Source organism: Nipponia nippon, unplaced genomic scaffold, assembly GCF_047370975.1.
Source record: "Nipponia nippon isolate SJK-2023a ecotype South Korea unplaced genomic scaffold, ASM4737097v1 scaffold_5, whole genome shotgun sequence".
In the NCBI taxonomy this organism is placed as follows: Eukaryota; Metazoa; Chordata; class Aves; order Pelecaniformes; family Threskiornithidae; genus Nipponia; species Nipponia nippon.
In genome coordinates this window covers 34,022,014-34,041,264 of record NW_028262369.1, presented here as the reverse complement: position 1 = coordinate 34,041,264, position 19,251 = coordinate 34,022,014, and the positions used below count along the sequence as shown (strand labels likewise).

The following is a 19,251-nucleotide window of genomic DNA, read 5'->3' as shown; positions in this document are numbered from 1 at the left end:
AGGTTTAAATCCCTATGCTTTACAGAAGAATTTGATTTCTGACCACCCTCCTGTTTTCAAGTCTAATAGTTTAGATAACAGTTTCTGTACTTGTATTTGATTTGACAGAGAAGATTTGGCAATCAAGTTTGCTCAGCTGTCTATTCTGGACAGAGTCTATTTAGATGGATGTGCAACACAAAGTTGTCACTGTTTCCTCTTCATAGGGGTACTCCATTCTCCTGTAGAACAGAAAGCATCACGTCTGTTTTGTCCACGGCAAAGTCTAGTTTGAACTCCAGTGCTGCTTATTTTAAAATGTAGGCTGTCCACTGGGGATTTATAGCACAGCACTGTGAAGACTGCCAGATACCTTAGTCATCAGATTTGAACGTCACTGCCTTTTCTTAGTTCTTCACATCCTAAAAACAAGCACAACCTACCACTATTTTTGGACAGACACTTTCTAGTGATGATGGAATGGTCTGTTCTACCACATTCAGTGTGATAGTACGTTAACTCATTGTGATGCAGAACAGATTCAAAATGCAATGTCATATTTACAGGAGAAGGAAGTACAAGGTTAACTTTGAGGCTTACACATCTAGAATTAGCTCCTTTCATACCCTTCCTATGTTAGAAGCCTCCATAAGCAGGTTAGGTAGAAAAGTCTTCTCACCAGACTTGAGAGGAGTCTCAAAAGTAAGTGAACTTGTCCCTTTGGCCTCAGTTCTACTACACCTGTGTAAATTTATTTAAATCAGTGGGTACTTAAAGCAAGATGTTTACACAAGTGCATTACTAACAGTATTCCTTGCTTCTTTCCAAGGCAGTTCACTGCCACCTTCTTGGCTTTCCCACCATGCATCTCTTCATCAAAGAGCAGATAGTAGCACACACAGTGATGAAAAAGGGCAAGAATAACCAGCAACTGTTGCTCAGCTCCTGAAACATGTTGCTTTATAAAGTTTCCTGATTTGTTATATAAGAAAAGAGTAAACAATTTATTATGCTAGCATATAGACTATTTTGCTGGACACAGCACAAGGGTATGGGACCATCCAACATGTTCTCTTCAAAGTACGATTTTAAACACAAGATTGCTGAAAGGTTTTTCTTTAGCCAGTATATTACGCTTCAGGGATGCTGACATTTCAAAGTAAGTGAGGCAGACTGACAAAAGGAACCCACCACATATTCATTTGTTCTTCCTTTTAAAAGAAAAATACACTGTCTAGCAGTTGGTAATTCCGCTTACATGTATGAAGACAGTATCAGAAAAGAAAGATTGATACCTTTCTATCCCCAGAATTGACAGAAAGATAGAAAGACAGAAGCAACTATATAACTGGTGATCCTCAGTGAAATTAACACCAAAAGATGCAAATATATGTATTTGATTTGGACTAACATTTGGATTCTGTATTCAGAATGGAGACTCTAGCACATGTGACACAGGCAAACTCTGCAGGGACAGCATAATAATCCTAGTCTTCACTTGAATTTCAGGGCAGAACTGTCTTACAGAATTCTGCAGACTCCAGTGAAGCTGCTCGGGAATGTGACTGGCTTCTGCAAACCCAGCTGCACACAGCATACAGTTTAAGAACCTAAATTAGCAAGACCCATGCTTAATTTTAAACAATAAGACTTAAAGGATATCTTAAGTGCCCTACTGATTGGGGCCTGCTTGCATTCCACTTGCCCCCGAGAGTAGGAAAGAATGAGATAAGAATCCTTAAAAAGTTGTACTGAATGAAGAGTTCTTCCTCTGGACCTTTAGTTTACTAAATAGCGCCAGTTACCAAACGTAAAGTAAAAAAAAAAATTAATAACACTATAAGGTTACTAATGCATTAGTAACAACATATTAATACTTGAATTATAGTGTAAGTAATGATTAGTGCAACCTGACCCTGGAAGATAACTTGACACTGGATTAGTAGCTACTCAAACAGATGTAGTTGAAACTGCTATCTAGTGAATGTATTAGTTATCTGTGGTAAATTAAAGTAAAACAAAGCAAAGCTTGAATAATAAAGAATATATGTAATTTAAGCTACCTGGAAATATGTATATGTTTACCTTTAAATACTTGCAGCATATCTGCACATGGAACAAGGGCAGCTTTAAACAGCAGTAGAGAGAATACAGCCTGATGTGATCGACATGTGCTCTTGAATCAGCTACACTACAGCACTTTGCTACAAACTGGATTATTAGGTAGGGTGGGACATAGTGCACAGACCAGATATCCCACAAAGAATTAGAGAATTGCCAGTAATTTGTTAAAAAAAAAAAAGTTTATCTTGAGCCACCAGAAGGGAAATAAACCACATCTCAAACAATTTTTTTGTAACAGTTTTAATAGTTACATGTGTGAGAGAAAAATGACACATAAATAATAAATTTTACTCCCTCTGTTGTTATTGTTCACAGAACCTTTTGCTGTAACTTTCCACAGAAACAGATTTACTGTCACATATAGGTTCAACTTTGAAATGTTTCAAGCTGAAACAAAAGTTTAGGAAAATTGCAAGATATAAAAAGGCCTTTAGGAACGAAATGCTTACACGAGCTACGTGAGCCTCCCAGCTATGGGGTTTTTTTTTAATTGTTTACCCTAAACTATATGCCTGGTAAATAAATGTGTATTGCTGTAGCGGTGGGGTATGGCTAGTGCTAAATAACAAGCCCAGTAAACAGCAGTCGTTGAAGACTCTGCTATGTGCATATGCTACAACCATTTATGCCAGGCTGATGGGTCAGAGCCTTTGACTTAAACAGCAACAAGATTTAAACATAGTAGACACATCAGTTAAGAAAAGTTGTTAGCTTTTGCACATGTGCACACAGACACAGTGTTTTCATTTTAAGGCCTTGAAAATATATTGCAGTCAGAAGTTTATCTATTTTAGTCCTAACTGAACTATTGAATTAATAAAGGAACTATAGTGCAGAGAGCTACATTTGCTGATTGTATACGATTCTGTCAATATTCCATTTTGATACTGTGCTCAAAAGCAATCAGAAAAGCTCAAAATGTTGTTTCTGCACTTTCAAGATTAAGCTACCAAGCTAAGAGACCTGATTACCTCTTAAGTCTTTTCAAACTCTAAACTATCATGGTCTGTATCTCCCCCAGCCCATTCTGGCTCTCCTTCCTTCTTTTTGCTCAAGAATGTTTCAGACAAGCCTCTCAAAAATAGACTTTAATGCAAGAATAAATTGTTTTAGTAGAAGTTCTAAAACAGGAATTAGCCTTATGGGCCAAAACATGTTCTCAATCATCAGTTTATATAACCTCACACTGCGATACGTCAGCCAGAAAAATAAACACTTATCCTGCTCCACTACTTGAGGTCTGTCTGGTATGATTTTTCCTGCCTCTGGAACATTTATACTCACAATGTATATAAACACATAGAAGTTAAGTGTATATACATCCTTTTTAATAAGAAAAAGAATTTGTAAACTCTAACTTGTTAAGAATATACCACAAGAACATGTGAGGGTGGGCAGGGGGGGGAAAGCAACTTCTGCCTTTGGAAGGCTGTTTCCACTTATTCCATACACCACTTTCCAAAAGTGTTCAAAATGAAGGCAAGTGGTTATTAAATCAGGCCCTTATGTGTGGGGAAAATGATCACTTTTCTTTACACAAAGTTAACTATGTGCACTTTTTTTAAAAGGTTTAAAAAAATGGAGAAGCTATTGACTAACTAAGCCCTAGAATGGCCAACAAAAAAGATGCAAAAGGAACACTCAAAAAATATGCCTTTAAAGTAGCGTTAGGCATGTGTGTTTGCTGTTGTGGGGTAAGTGATAAACACACAGATAACACAGCATGGGTTAACTAGTCCTGCTTGAGTGATATTGTGGGGCACTAACTGCATAAACCACTGTACAAACGTTCCTTACTCATGTAAAGAACTGGAACAGCTTCATTGTATTTCCCCCTTTTTATCAGGGATTTAGAATTGATGGGCAGAGAAGAAAGGAAAAAGAGAGAGAAAGTAATTAGAGTTTGCCCGGGTAACTATGTGGAACCAGAAAGCTCATGCTCAGAAGAGATCCGCGGAAAGAGATGATTGCAGCTGCTCACATGTTGTAAGGCACAAGCAGGAACAGTTGAGAAATAGCAGACGGATTTTGTGTTAGGAGGACTGAGCAGGGAAGCACAGGAACAGCTAACTGAAAAAAGATTGGGAAATTAAATCAGGTAGGTGGATTGTGGCTCAATTATGAGCAGCCTTTAGAGTTAGAAGGGGGATTAGCTTGTATTTCATTTGAAGAGAAGCTCCTGAGGGAGGGAGCTTAAGTGAAAGGAATAATCTGGTCAGAAAAACAAGCAAGGGTGATTTTTATAAACAACAGTTAAGTCCATGTGATAGAAGCAAGTTTTAAATGGACAAGGCAAGACACGAGAACATGGCAGGAGTCAAGAAGTGAGAGAGACAAGGGCTTAAACAGGAGTTTTGGTGTGGACAGAAAGAAGACAGGTTTCAAAGACGCCATTTAAGGAAAAGCAACAAGGTGTATAAATAGCCTGCATGGCTGGATCTAAGAGCAAAGCTGCTGGGCAAATGGTAACCAGCGTCCTCAAAAATCAGAAACAGACTCTCTTTCTGATCTTATTGGGAGTGTTTTTGGAAATTTCTATCCATATCACCCCCCAGCTAACATACAATAAGTGACCTTGAGTTCTCCAGCTCAGTTGAGTGTGCAGTAAAATAGACTATCTTGAGCCAATGCTGAAAAGACTTCAGCTAATCTGTTTTACTATGCAATGAAATGGCATCTAAGCTTTAGCTTCTAAGATAAACACAAACATACACTCCAAGTGATCAAATACTAACATAAAGATACAGACTATCAAATACTAATCCTTTTCAGTACCAGTAACTTCACTGCAAGTCCACGCAAAGCTATTTTGCATTTTTAGTATAGTACTGCCAAAATTAAGAGTATTGCTGAGAAAGCCAAGCATTACAATCTTTTCATAGACACAACATTTGCAGAAATATTTTTGTTTACAGCTTTAAGTTGAACTTTTAACTACCAATCTTAATCTACTATTTAACATTCTGTGCTTAGGTGCTTTCCGGTAAAGAATTTTGCTGAAGGCAATTTAGAAAGAAAGCATTATTAATATTGGACAAATATGCCTTTAAAGGAAAGTCTTAAATATTATTGATAGCAAAAGACATACTATCCAAGTAAAACATCTGCCCTTTGAGTATCTATTGCGAGTCAGAAATAAGGAGTTGCAGCAATAAGTTGCAATACTAGACCTCACAGTAAAATGCAGTAAGCTTCAGCAGTTACTGAAGTTCCCCAAACTGTAATAGCAAAATTATGTTCAAAATATGCATTTTTTTTTTAAATAGGATTGAAATAACTTTTCTGAGCTTTTTCTCAGACTTAGTAATATTATTTTCTTTCCTTTGTAAGAGCATTTCTTGGGATGAATATATTTCCACACTTAAAGAAAAAGCTATTGTTTTCTTTTGTTTCAATTTGAATTCTGTTTCATCCACTAGAAAAAGGTATTGTCCTTCTCCAAGAAATGAAAAGATCATTTAACGTAAATTTATCTTCAAGCAACACAAAGCAAAAGTTTTCAAGCAATCATAAAAAGTTACACTACTTCAAAATTATTTTATAGTATGTACCACTAGAGCACACCTAAGTGAATTCATACAAATTGCTCCCCTCCTCATTGGAGCCCGAAAATTAAAAACATTTCTTGTGCATAACCAAATAAAACATAATACTCTCAAACTAAAATTTTTCCATTAACATTTCAGAGGCAGGAAGGAAAATATAGGCCCTAGATATTCATCCATGGACAGTAAAACATTATAGAAGTCTGTGTTAATAAAATAAATAAAAATAAGCTTTCAACAGCTTCATTGATTATGCAAAGATTTTTTTGTTTGTTTTAAGAGCAGCTGAAGAAAAGGTTTCTAATATGTAAATATGTTCTCCAAAGAGTTTTGTCACTAGGTTAAAGGCTGCACTCATTCTCTCCAAAATGCCAGGCATATCTTTGAGTGTGAGAAGAAAATTAAAAAAAGAAACAGACAAACCTTCCAACAAAACCATCCAACAACACAGACCTTTGTGAGAGATCTTTTACTGCAGTAGCTCAAACAATTCATTTGTTTTAAATTGTATAATTAACATAAAATAAAAAGTAAATATTTTTAAAATAAAAATGTAATCAATGCATAAGTTTTAATATTATTATCAAAAAGTTTAGGGGCCAGTGTACACAAGTCACCATTAGTTTGAGTGCCAGCATTCCTTTTTACAGTAGAAATCAAAATAATAATATGAAGTATTAGGAATTCAGTACTGACAAGGAGCCCTACAATTTGAGAATTTTCCCCTCTGACCTGCAATTCTGCTCGTTAAGTACAGCTATTGTTTCTCTCCTAACTCTTTGCATTCCTCTCAAGTTAGCTCGACTAACATTTCAGTCTGCTAGAAAAGACCTAAAAAGAAAAAAAAAAGGAAAAAAAAAAAAAAGCACTTTCTTGAAGGACAGACTACAGAAAGTATTGGAAGCTTTTAACCCTCTACCCCCTCACATTCACCGCTCAGAAATAACATGATGAATATTTTGTTTCACAGTTTTCTGCCAATTGCCTCCTTCCTGATTCAGTGCAGCTTATGCCTGCCTCAGGAAAGCCTGTTTCTAGGCTTCTCATGTTGTTCCACAGTCCTAACAGGATCAGCATAAAAATAACAGCAGTTTAGCCCAACATATTTGTTTTAACTTCATGTCCAGAAATATATCTGCGATAGAAATCCTATTTTAGCTTGCTGGTTTATATGATAATTCTGAAAGTCCAGCAGAGAATGTAACAACAATGAACATAACTGCATTCCATTATTTCTTCTATTTAAAATGCAAGTCTCTTCCAGGGCTGTATTCGTTGTTTATAACTCAACAATAGCTTACAGAGTTGAAAATGATTATTTGCAATTATTATTATTATTGTTACTATTCATAGAATTTTACCCACTGGGAGAAAAGGTATTTACACCTGTATCTGCTGCACTGCTAAAAGTTGAATATTTAGAAATATCTGGAAGAGAAAATATATAATTTACATATAACTAGGAAAAAACACCCCAACATTTATAGATGCTAATTTACACAACAAGAACCAAACAGAAGGCAATTAGACTACAGCATGCAACCACTTCAAGTGATGATTGCCTGCTCTGACAAGTCACCTTTTACCTGTCATGGCAAACGGAAGAGAAGCACTTCAGGCCACATCAAGAGAGACAGTGGTTGCAGTGACAAGCTATTGTATTCCAGCAGGGTCTCGGGTAACTCATTCCTGAGTATCCCGTGTAGCATGTTACCATAGTCTCCTCCAGAAAGCTGTTTCCCAAAGCTGGTTGGCAAATTGTTTATCATGCCAAGCAACTTCAACTAGTAAGTGGGATCACAAAATGAAAAGCAAGTCTGTGGTATGATCGATCAATGGCAGCAAGAAGATCTTAATTTCATTAGGTAGAGGGAAATGATGACCTGGGAAGAATATCATTTAAGAATTCTGGGAAGGAGCAACATCTGTGACTAGTAGACAAGTAGGGTAGAGAGTGGTTTCAGGAGCCCCATAAGTTTGACAGAGACAGCTGAAAACCAGAAACTGATGGAAACTTTTACCTTTGTAAGTTTCCTTCCTGACCAAATTTGGAGCTCATTATAACCCAGGGTTTCTGAATAAGAAGTGCTAGTCAGATATTTATGTAGCAAGTCTTTTGATAACGCTTGATAGCATTTGTCCAACTGTCAGAGCCCTGTCTCCAGCTGTGGCTAATCACACGTGCTTCAGACAGAGAAAATGGAAGAAAAATCCACAAACTATATCTAACCATGATGTGTATCAGAGAAAAAACAAAGCAAAACATTTTCTGATTACAGTTGTGGGTCAACAGTTGAAACTCGGAAGCATAAGATCTGGTTATAAGCATTCTAACGACAAGCTGCAAGTGTTAGGAACCTATTAAGGACAACGAAGGCTTTTTCGTGTTCACTCCAAGGCTCATGAAAGAAGAAAAAAATCGTGGTAGTAAGGGGAAACACTTGAATGCCAGAAAGACCACAATGACCATTTACCCCTAAGTCCATCCCTTCCTCTCAAAGAGGAATAAAAACATCCCTCAAAACAGCACTAAAAAAACCAAAACAAACAATTTTTTGTCTAAAACACTGAAATACCCTCAACATGCTTTAGAGGCAACTTCAGAACTTAACTGGTTTCACTTGAACAACCAGAAATGGGATCTAGTTATGACTTCGATAACAAGGTCTACAAATCCCCCAGCACCACATACCTTCTTCATGTGTAAGTAGCTATTCAGAACAAGTAAGTCACCTCTCAGTATTTTCTTCATTAAGGAGCTGGACATATGCAACTGAAGCCACATATTAGCTTGTTTTTCCAAAACATGGATCATTTTTATGGCTTGTTTTGAACTGTCTAGTATTTCCATATCTTCTGAAATATGAACAACAGAACTGGACACAGTATACTAAAACCATACAAACCCAAGATCATATCTCTGCCTCTATGCTGATGCTGTCCTTTTCACATAGCCAGAGATTAGCGATGGTCTTATTTTCTACAGCACTGTGCTGAGAACTTACACTGACTGTGATGCATAATTTTCCTAATGCATGCCAAGAGTTTCTTTATTATTTTTCTTTTAAAATCTCCCATCTATATGTACAATCCATACTTGCCTGGATTCAAATGTAATTTGTTACATTGTAACCATTTAAACAGATAATTCAGATCAGTATTACTAATCTTTCCTTTTCATTAATTCAATGCTTTTAATGCCCTAAATGACCATTTTTTATCAACTTCCAGCTCTACGAATCATTTTATCATCAACTACATAGTTGATAAAATTACAGCATTTGACCAAACAACTTCCCTAGAGAGCAAACCTTTCCCTTAACAGCGGACAGAAGTATAAACAAACGTTCATGTCAGTGAGCTCATTATTATCATCTAATGTATGCTGTATCAATCCCCCAACTGCAGATCTCTCAAAAACCTACAGTCCAAGAAAAGCTAGCTACCATGAAACCATACAAACTGGCACTAATTACACCTTTTATTATGTTGTCTGTGGTAATAGAACTGCAAATTAGCAACTCAATTATTTTACAGGCATGACTCTTAACTTGGGTGTTGGAGTTTTGGGGTTGTTTGTTTGTTTGTTTAAGATTTGGAACTAAACATTTCCCAATCATTTGGAATATTTTTCACTTTCCAAGATTAGTGAATAGCAAAATATGGATTAGTGTGCTTTCTTTATCTAGCTTCTTTAAGAAGTTTTGGGTATAAATCATCCAGGACTACTGATTCAGATTTATCAGATACTGCCTCTTTCACCACAAACGATACACATTCCTATCAGTGTCAAAGATGTATACACATTCCAGATGCATTTCAAGTACAGAGCAAAAGCACCTTTATTTCTGTTTCTTTTTTTGGAGTAGGATATTATTCTTATTCTTAGTAGTGTAAATAATGCTATACTATCCTTCTTTCTTTCGGCCACTGGGATTTAATGACTTTCTTGGACTTGCCTATTGTTGTTGGTCTTGAACCCTTCCATTCCTGTTGTTCTTAATATAGGCACATGCGCACGCAGACACACACACACAAAAAGGAAAAAAGTGATCAATGTTTATACTAGCACACTTCCTAAAGAAGTAATACGAAGTTTGAACAGAAATGAAACAAAGTAAGTATTACATGTTAACATGCACATTTTGGGGTAGGTAAAGGAAAGTTTGTTGACAGCAGCTTTCCTTCTCTTTCACTAGATTACCAAATACAAAAAAAAAAGGGAAAAAAACAAAGGAAAAAACCAAACCTGTAAGAGAACCTCTAGGATTCTCCCAAACATACTTTTCTGTCTCTCCCCGCAGAAGTTACCAAAAAATGTCAATCTCAAAAACATCCTATTTCAAACATTTATACACTACACTCAGTGTCATATCCTACAGGAAAATAAATGATCTAAGAAATTTTGAGAATTAAATGTTTTTAGATCAAATATTGAACAAAACCATCCTCTATATTAAATCTTCCAAGGGCCACAGTGTTTGAGATGTTGTTGTTCTGTTTATATTCTAAAACAGCATTCTGAAAAAGTGAAGCATTTTCTAATATATTACTTGCTGTTCAAGCCACAAATTCAAGATAATGTTGAAAAAGCCCCAAATCCTGAACAGTGAAAACACTACTCACTAAACTACTTCATTACTTGTTTTCCTCACTCATCTGGGTCAGCACAAATAAAATTCATAATAAAGTAACAGATATTTACTCAAGAGATCACAAATGATTTCTACAAAGGACATTTGAAAGGAATTCAATTTTCAGAACATTCTTGGTAAACAAGAATCAAGTCATCACATCTAAAAAATAAAATATCAATTTAAAATACTTCCAGGGTAACTAAGCAAAACAATAACTAAACACATTAAACATCACACTGAGTCCTTTGAATACCGTTTTATTAATTTTGCCTGAAGACAGAAATTACAAATAAACTTCTAATTTAATAATGGATATACACTGCCACTTTATTTAGGGCTTATGGTTTCAGACACCAAGATAAAACATCCAAATGCTTTTCTGCTTTAAGAATTACATTAACAGGTGTACGCAGATATGTCAGAAAGCCAACTCTGACCTAAATTTACTTCCCGCCTTACTCAGAGCTGTATTTAGTAGTTGCAGGGTAACACAAGAGATGAGAGTACTGCCACCTCGTGCCAGTCAAGCTGAAGCCTAACAAACAAGACTACAGACTAATACTAATCCCAGAACATGTTCTGCATTTAAAATGTGACAGTTATTTGAGACCAAATGCTTGATCTTAAATTATGAAAAAGCATGATAGTATCAGTCTTTAAGAACATCTTAAACCAATTCTTTAAAGAAAAATAATCAAACTATCTGTATTTAATCAACATGTCTGGCAGCAACGACTCTTATATTTGCCATTATAACATCCTCGTTTTAGTCAGTCATAACTGTGATAAATTTCAATCACCAGGGATAAGAGCTTTGGTAACGGACACCTGTTTCAGGCTAAGTCCTTCTGGTTTGGTTTTGTTTTATTGTGAATTTTTTTTCAATTATGGCAGGCAAAAAACCCACAGTACATGCATACACAATTTGACCGTTCAAAAGACATATAAAACTTCTTTTGAAATGCTCTAATACACCCATGCTATAAAAAGGGTCATATATTCTTACTGCATAAATATTTAAATACCCAAGTTAACATAAACTTTAGAAAGCAGAGAAAAGTATTATGAAAATTCTGAAGTATACTGACAAGCCACAAGGAAAAAAAAATTCCTCTCAGTCCATTCTTACCTAAAATACAAGCACTACATCAAACATTACATAATAATGTAAAGAACTTGAATTTTTTTCTGCTTATTTACTGATAAATATAATTCTGCTCAGTTGATATTTCAGTGACTTCCCCGCACAAGAGTCATTATTATAAGCAATAAAAATGTAAAATAGGAGTACTCACCAATATCATTAGCTAGAGAAGCAGGATCAGAGGCCCCAAGGGTGGCCTCAAACTCCTCCTGAAGACGATAAGCTCTTTGAAGAAGGGATTCAAGCTTATGAATGAATTCAGCACTAATGATATCCTGCAAGAAGAAAGACATCAGAAGATTTTCTATTTGTTTACAGTCTGTAAGATTCCTTTGTAAAATCTAAGAATATTAAGCCTTCAAAGAACTCACTGTGCCACATAAATTTCCTACAAACCACACAAGGACACTGTCAGATGAATATTTCAACATCCAAAATATATACACTTTTCTAAACATAGACATAGTTTATTTACTATAATAAAAATAAAATCTAAGTTTTAAAATACTTTAAAGTTATCTGTGATGTTTACTACACTAGAAATAATGAAAGCCATACAGGTGTATGTTTATTTCAAAATATTATTAGCATTTATTTCATAAGAACAAAGGAATATTAATAAAGTTCAAGCACATTATTTGTGAATATTCATAAATTCATCATCTTTCCCCAGATCTTTATCTTTGCTAAGCAGATATCCTCTCACGTAGTAATAAAAGAAAGGGATGACCCAAGAGATTTTGTGCAGGGAACTAGAATGCTTGGTAGCTTGATAATACCATCCAGAAGCAAACACTGATGCAACAGCAATTGCCAAAAAAATAAACAAACCTAATTCTCCCTCCTCCACCCTCCTCTAAACAACCAACAACAACAACAAAAAAAAAATCAAAAGGAACAAAGTTAGATGCCCTTTAAAACTGGAACTTTGAATTAATTCTCAGTTTTGGTAATTGAATTAGAAATTGAAAAGATTAAGGTAACAAAACACAATGAATTGTTAGGGCACCAACAGCAGATTACAGATTGAATATACTCACTTCTACACTTTCTTCTGCAATTGCATCTCCTGCTCCCAGCTTAATGGAACCACAACTTGCTTCATCTTCAACTTGCCTGTTACGGAAAGTTAGCGCCTGCTCCCATCGACGCAGTGCTTCTTCGAAAAGCTCCATACCTAGGGGAGATCAGGAATACCTCCATTCCACCCAGTTCACAGTTTCCATATGTATTCACATTTTAGAGTCATAGGAAACTATGCAGCTAATAAGTACGATTATAGCAGAGATGCAAGTTTTTAAAACAATAGCAATTCCCAGTCTAAAAAAAAAAAAAATCTGCCTTTTTAATAAGATAAAGAAGTTCGTAATACGATTAAAGCAACAATGCTCAGTGTATTTTTCCTATTTACTTTCTAAAATAATTCCATGGCTTACTACTACAAATATAGGAATAAAAAATTATGTATTTTAAAAAACTAACTCCAGATCAAGTAAGATTTCATTATTTTATGGAAATATTCTTAGACATGTGCCCACTGTGAAAGAACACCACAATAATATTGTGCAAGTGTCACTTTGCCCCAAAACCAAGAAATTATTTACATTCATTGTTGGTAGATGCTGAATATTCTTATCATGACCTACCCATCAAATATAAATTTTCAGGTGTGGTCACTGGAATATTGACAAGTTTAATATCATCTTCATCTGCTTTATCCCAGGAATTAGAATTGGCACAAGCACAACTGTGACAAGAGGTGGCACTCTGAACCTTAAAAAAAAATAAACAATTTTTTAAGTGTTGTTATATAGAGTATCCTTAAAACTACATTCCTGCCAGAGTACATTACATCCAAGTTATCTATCTAGAAACTATTTTTACTATGTAGTAAGTACTACATAGCCTTCTTAGCATCTCTAACCATCTGTGCAACTTGTTCAGGGAAGTTGTTCCAGCTCAGTGAAACCATTAGGTGCATATGCAGTGCAAGTTAACAGACATTCAAGAGCCTTAAAACACTTTCACTTACCGAGGCCAGACTCTGAACTGAACCGGAGTATTTACTGAAAAGTCCTCCATTTGCATAGATACAAGGCTGAGATCCCTTTTCCTTGGCAGAGCTCAGAGAAAGAGTCAAGTTTTGCCGACTACTGGAACAACTAGAACCTAAAAGATATAATGTTTTGAGTTTGCAGCAGCTTTAAAAATCAGTGTATCTTCTGTTAGCAAGATCTATCAAGAATTGCATTTACTCTTTTAAATAACATTCAGTTTAGAAGCAAACAACAATTATTCTTTTATCTTCAGTTCTATATGAGAAACTGCAAATTAGAACAGTCAATATCTATAACAATAAACATGCATTTGAGAATTATTTTCCCATCCTATAAAAATTTAAATCTGCTTTTCTCAGTATTGAGACATGTCCACAAGAACTGCAAACCCCATTGTTAATATTCTACTGATAAAAAAAAAATTTAATCCAAATTCATGATTAAAACTTCAGCTTTGAGAACAAGACCAGCTTATTTATAAAACATTGTAATTATGTTCCTAATTTGCACAATTTCTACTTTAACAATTCAAACCTACTCAGCATTAAAGGAAAATAGTTTTACTACTACACACTGTTACGCACACCCACCCCCTCACACCCCTTTTCTTCCCCTCCAAGAAAACAAAAAAAACTTGGGGGTTCCTTCATGTACCTTTTTCTGATGCAGCTGCTTTGGTACACTCTAATACTAGATGACTTGGTTCCCATGGTGGCACTTTCTTGTTTTTCTTTCCACGTCTTCTTTTAAAATGATGGGCCAGAAAAATAACAGATATTGCACTCACTGCTGTTACTGTGAACAGCTTCTTTAACCCAGGGGAAAGCTTTATCTGAAAATAAAAGAGCGTGACTTCTTTGGAAATATATGCTCCTTAACTCCCACCTTTCCTCCTACCCTCCTTTTGGTGTGTTCAACCTAGGCTATAGCTTGTCTGAGGGAGACAAGAGATGCTGCTCTCACATAGCCTCAGAAACAACCAGCTCTGAGTAAGGACATAGACTAACTATTTCTCAAAATTTGCAATGGCCAGTAGGTGAGAGAGTTTACAAAGGGACTGGTGCGATAAAGCGAGTGGCTGCACTGAGACAAATATTGCAGCACCAAGAACTATAAGGTATATTGCAAATCCACAAACTATGGGGATCTAAGTAAATGACTTCCAGACAAACTACTTTTTTTTATTATTATTTCTTTTTAATGCCAGGACAATGCAGGGTTTCAATTAATTCTCTAATAGCAAAAAAATACTGAGAAGAAACTCACCCTTTACAACTAGACTATTTTCTTGCACTGTAAAAGAGTGGAGAATCCAAAAGCTAACATTTGCATGGTGTTTCAATTTGGGAAGACCATGTATTTAAACATATTTCTGTAAATAAACCAGGGGGTTTTTTAATTGTTATGTTTTATTTTGGATATAGATCAGTCATAGGTTTACAAATGTTTAAATTAGCAAATAAGAACCATATATACAAGCAGCTGGAATTAAAAGCCATTAACAAAGTTTATAAAATCCAAAGTGACAAGATATACAAGGAAGAAAAGACCCATTTAAAGGGAAACTAGGGTCCACATTCACAAAATCTTTAGGAGACCTATGCTGCTTGAGAAACAGACTGCTGGGAGAAAACCAGATCTGCAGTCCTTGGGGCTAATATGGTGTTTCTGTAATATGTTTCCTCATATGAGAGAGAATTGGCCACACAGACTACCACTGCACTCTGGCAGTCCCTGGTTGCTGTGCAATTGGTTAATACTACCCGAGTTGTGTAATTTAAAGAAGCATTGAAAGCTTTGCTCTGCAGTGAGTTTGCAATCAACAAGTCAAACACCTTTGACTTGAGAACCCTGTCCTTAGTGGTACTGTATCTTGACTGAGGCCGAAAACCTAGCACTGTACTCTGCAAGAAAAAGGAGATCCCTGAAACACAGCACAAACACATACTTGCATAAGACTGTTGTATTTAACAGAAAAGTGTTCATAACCAAATAACCGAGATTAAAACATTGAAGCTCACAGAATTAAATGCTAGAACTAAAGCTTCAAAGAACTGTAAGTGGATTTTTTTAAATTTGTCTGTGCCTACAAGCATGATCATAAATAATTCAACAGTGAAATGAAAGCCTCTAAGGAGGGGAAAGTTAATAATTGTACATAATGGAGTTGCACATGGTATTTAAAAAGGATATGAATATGCTGCAATGTAAAAAAGTAATCGGTGATCTTGCAGTGAGAATTTTCAAGTATTGTAAATACAGAAAAAATGTGAAAGTAATCAGATGCAGCTAAGACTGAGAATATATGCAGTAAAACTTTGAAAAGCATTTTCACACAAATATGAAAAATGACATAGCTTTTACTGACAAGCATCTAATTGAATAAAAATAAAATACAGTCATATTAAAGACATGGGTTTTAAAAGCAGAACTTTATTAGGACCTGCTAATATGTATTTTTTAAAAGAATATTATTGGCATTCCTAATTATAAACATTTTTTTTTCTTTTAGTTATCCTTGTCAATGATTCAGCATACACAGAATGGTAAAAACTGCTGGACCATATTTTGTACAGCCAACTAGAAACCATTTTTTTTCCCCCTGTGTATTATGGCATCAGAATATGGCTCACTCTTCAAGAAATTTATTCTCTAAGGGATACCACCAAAACCTTAATATTTTCTCAGGTAATTCTGACTTATGTCGCTCTATCATTTATCACATATGTAGTTATAGGCAACTAACACCTCTCTTCTCTGAATTGCTAACACACTTACACCTCGCCTCCCTGTCTTTGACTTGAAGGTACTCTAGGGACAAATCTTATGATTCCCTGCAGACAAGGAGTATCAGCTTCACAACACTTCCAGCTTTTGTCAACCTGAAAACTAAGATCATAATGTACTCTTTGCCCTGATTTGAGTGACTGCTATCCATATTGCTATTTATATAGTGAAAACTAGCCTATAACAATGAAAGGAAATAAAAATAAATCACTCCAGGGCCATCTATAAAAGGAAATACTGTGATTAATAAAGCCTTAAGGTTTTCTTTGAAGATCTTTCTGTAAGTAAAACACACAAACAAAACCAGCAAAAAGAACTGAGCAGGTTTAAAAAACTGCCTGTTTTTAAAGAATCACTGCCTTGTTTTAGTCACATGCCACTTATTTAATCAAACAGAAGTGACTGGAAAACTAGAACAACAGATTCTTGATTTGCATTAATTATCATTCAGATTGCCAGTACCAGTTGCCAAATTAATCTAGAAATTATTTCAGACCACACTTAATACTATTATTCAAAATTTAATTACAGTTACGTTTTGTTTTTAAATACCTAAAAAAATCTACAAGAAAAAAAGACAACTTGAGGATTTTAATATTTGAGCTGATGAGAATCATCGTGCTGTTGCAAAATGAAGACATATAGACATTGCAGATAAAGCAATCCTTCAGTCAGATGCACGATGATGCACTAAGCGTTTATCAGCAGAAAAAGACAAAAAAACCCGCTTTAGTTCAGTGTTCTAAATAAACTAAAAATTAAGATATTCTGTACAAATTTAATTCATATTAAGCTCAGAAGAGCAAGTACAACATTGCAATTAAACTTCTAAACATACATCAAAAGTGACAATATTCAGATAATGTATACATTACCTGGTTAAGAGAATAATACCAAGAAAGGGGAAGATGAAATACCCGTAAAGCTACCGTCTTCAGAGAAAATCGTGCCTCAGTAACAGCTTCTTCTGACATGGCTAATTCTCTCCCATAACCTCATTAAGTGGAACTATCTTGAATACAGTCACAGATGGTCTCTGGAATACTCTGTCAAATGAAGGATACACACTAAATTACGCAATAGAAGCCCAGGACAGCTTTCTTTTGCAAGCTCAAGTCTTTTACATAATGGGTACATGACTTGTTTGATGGGTGTTTCTGAGTAGAGTCAAGGCTTGTGCTTAACAAGAAGAGAGCAAATTTGCTGGCTCGGCTGGGGCCTCATTCATTCCAACTGCTCTGAGCAGAGACCCGTACATGTACCACCAGGACCTACAGAGGACTCAGTCTGCTTTTATTAGCTGCCAGTTCACTTGTCATATCCTCTAAATCATACGTGGAAACAACCCTGTTTCTAAGATCACTGCTGTTGGAAGAACAGCTAAAAGAGTTAAAAGATTTAAGAACAGCCAGAAAAAGTTTCTCTCATTCAGAGCTTCGACTTTTTTGCAGACAGATGACGAGGAATAAATACTATAGCCTGACGTAATCTCCCCCGTTAAAAGGCACACCCCCCTTACTCCCTGATGCCAAGCACCAGGCGAAGCCCCCGACGTCCACGACCGCAACCGCGGCACGGCGTGAGGTGAAAGAAAAGGGCGGGCCCCCAGCCGCGAGAGCGGTCAGCTGTCACCACCGGCTGTTCTCCCCCGCCGACGCCTCCGGCCACAGGCCGGCTGCCCTGCCCTGCCCTGGAGGCGTTTCCTCAGGGCAGGAGCCTCTCCCCGCCGCGGGACACGGAGCGGGGCCCGTAGCCGGCCCCCTGGGAGGCAGAAGCCACCTCCCTCCGGCCCTGGCGAGCCCTCCCAGGCGAAGCAGCCCCGGTATCCGGTCGGGGGTGCCCAAGCGCCTCGGGCGGGCGACGGACCCTCAGCCCCCATCCCCGCCGCCGCCCAGGCAAAGGCGGGCGCACCTCTCCCCGGGCCCGGGCCGGCTCCCGCTGCGCCTCGGTTACCTGCCGGGGGCCGGGGCAGGCGCCACGGGCAGCAGCCACGGCCCCTCGCGGGCGGCTCCCTTCCCGCACCGGCAGCGGCTAGGAGACCGGCCAGGGATCTGCTTCCGGGCCAGCGATAAGCGGCCGGGGTCGGCCGGGAGGCAGCCCCTGTCACTGCCACGTGAGGGTGACCCGCTCCGTTAGGAGTCCGCGTCGGCCATCTTTACACAGGGCAGCCGCCTTCTGCAAGGTGAGGTGAGGGGCTGGCGCCGCCATCTTTGTGCGGGGCAGCGCTCACGTGAGCGGCGAAGACGCTCCGCGCCGCCATCTTTGTGCGGGGCGCGTCCGGCGGCCGGTGCTGCCGCAGCCGCGGGCGGTGGGCGTCTGGCCGTGTGAGGAGGCGCCGGCGGAGCCCCGGCCGCGGCCTGGGCGCGCCCCTTCTCCGCCACGGCGGCCTTCTGCACCGCGGCGTCCCGGGCGGGGGAGCGCTGCCCGCCCGCCTGCCAGGGCCGCTGTCCCCGGAGGGTGAGGTTCGCCATCGGTGTGAGTCGCGGGACTCGCCGCGGCCCGGCTTAGCTCCGGGCCCCGCGCACGGCACATCCTCCCGGCTGCTCCGGTAAGACGGGGAGAGTCCCGCCGGCGGCGGGGAAGGCGGGTCGAGTCTGGCGTCCCTGAGGGGGGCCAGGAGCGCGGCGGGCCGTGTCTCCGGCCGGTCTCAAAGTCCAGGGCGGCTGGGCCCGCTGGGCGTGTTGGCAGGCTGATGGCCGCCGCCGCCGGTGGTGGCCGTCTCGGCGGCCGGGTCGCCGCGCTCCCGGAGGGCTGGGCGGGGGCCGGGGGCGGCGTGCGGCCTGCCCGCCTGCCTGCCTCCCCCGCCGGGCCGCTCGGCTGAGCTGCGGGGCGATGGGTCGGCGGTGCCCGGGCCGCCCGCTCCGAGTCATCGGGGCGCCGTGCGGGGCGGTCGGCAGGCGGGGTGGGTACGGCTGCCCGCCCGCTGGAAGCGGCCAGGGAGGATTGAATCGACCTCCGCAAATACCGTCTAAAGTTGA

The 19,251-nt window shown here is 38.7% G+C and overlaps 2 protein-coding genes across 11 annotated transcripts in view; one reads left to right on the top strand and one right to left on the bottom strand.

The window, feature by feature from the left end:
* Positions 1-18,366, bottom strand: part of MIGA1 (mitoguardin 1) — a 43,060-nt gene extending 24,694 nt beyond the window's left edge. For 2 of the 3 annotated variants that reach the window (XM_087734738.1, XM_087734740.1), the window contains exons 1-7: positions 18,227-18,366; positions 17,149-17,319; positions 14,141-14,318; positions 13,462-13,598; positions 13,076-13,202; positions 12,470-12,606; positions 11,581-11,704 (exon numbers count right to left, since the gene is read on the bottom strand). In XM_087734738.1, coding sequence (XP_087590864.1) covers positions 11,581-11,704; positions 12,470-12,606; positions 13,076-13,202; positions 13,462-13,598; positions 14,141-14,318; positions 17,149-17,247 — 802 coding nt within the window. In that variant the 5' untranslated portion in view covers positions 17,248-17,319; positions 18,227-18,366. Of the gene's footprint in view, positions 1-11,580; positions 11,705-12,469; positions 12,607-13,075; positions 13,203-13,461; positions 13,599-14,140; positions 14,319-17,148; positions 17,320-18,184 lie in introns of all 3 variants that reach the window. The other variant, XM_087734739.1, reaches the window with a different exon arrangement.
* Positions 18,320-19,251, top strand: part of USP33 (ubiquitin specific peptidase 33) — a 45,771-nt gene continuing 44,839 nt past the window's right edge. For 6 of the 8 annotated variants that reach the window (XM_087734707.1, XM_087734708.1, XM_087734711.1 and 3 more), the window contains exon 1: positions 18,519-18,821. The gene's annotated coding sequence lies outside the window, so the exon portion shown is untranslated. Of the gene's footprint in view, positions 18,456-18,517; positions 18,822-19,251 lie in introns of those variants that run through there. The other 2 variants (XM_087734709.1, XR_015699326.1) reach the window with 2 other exon arrangements.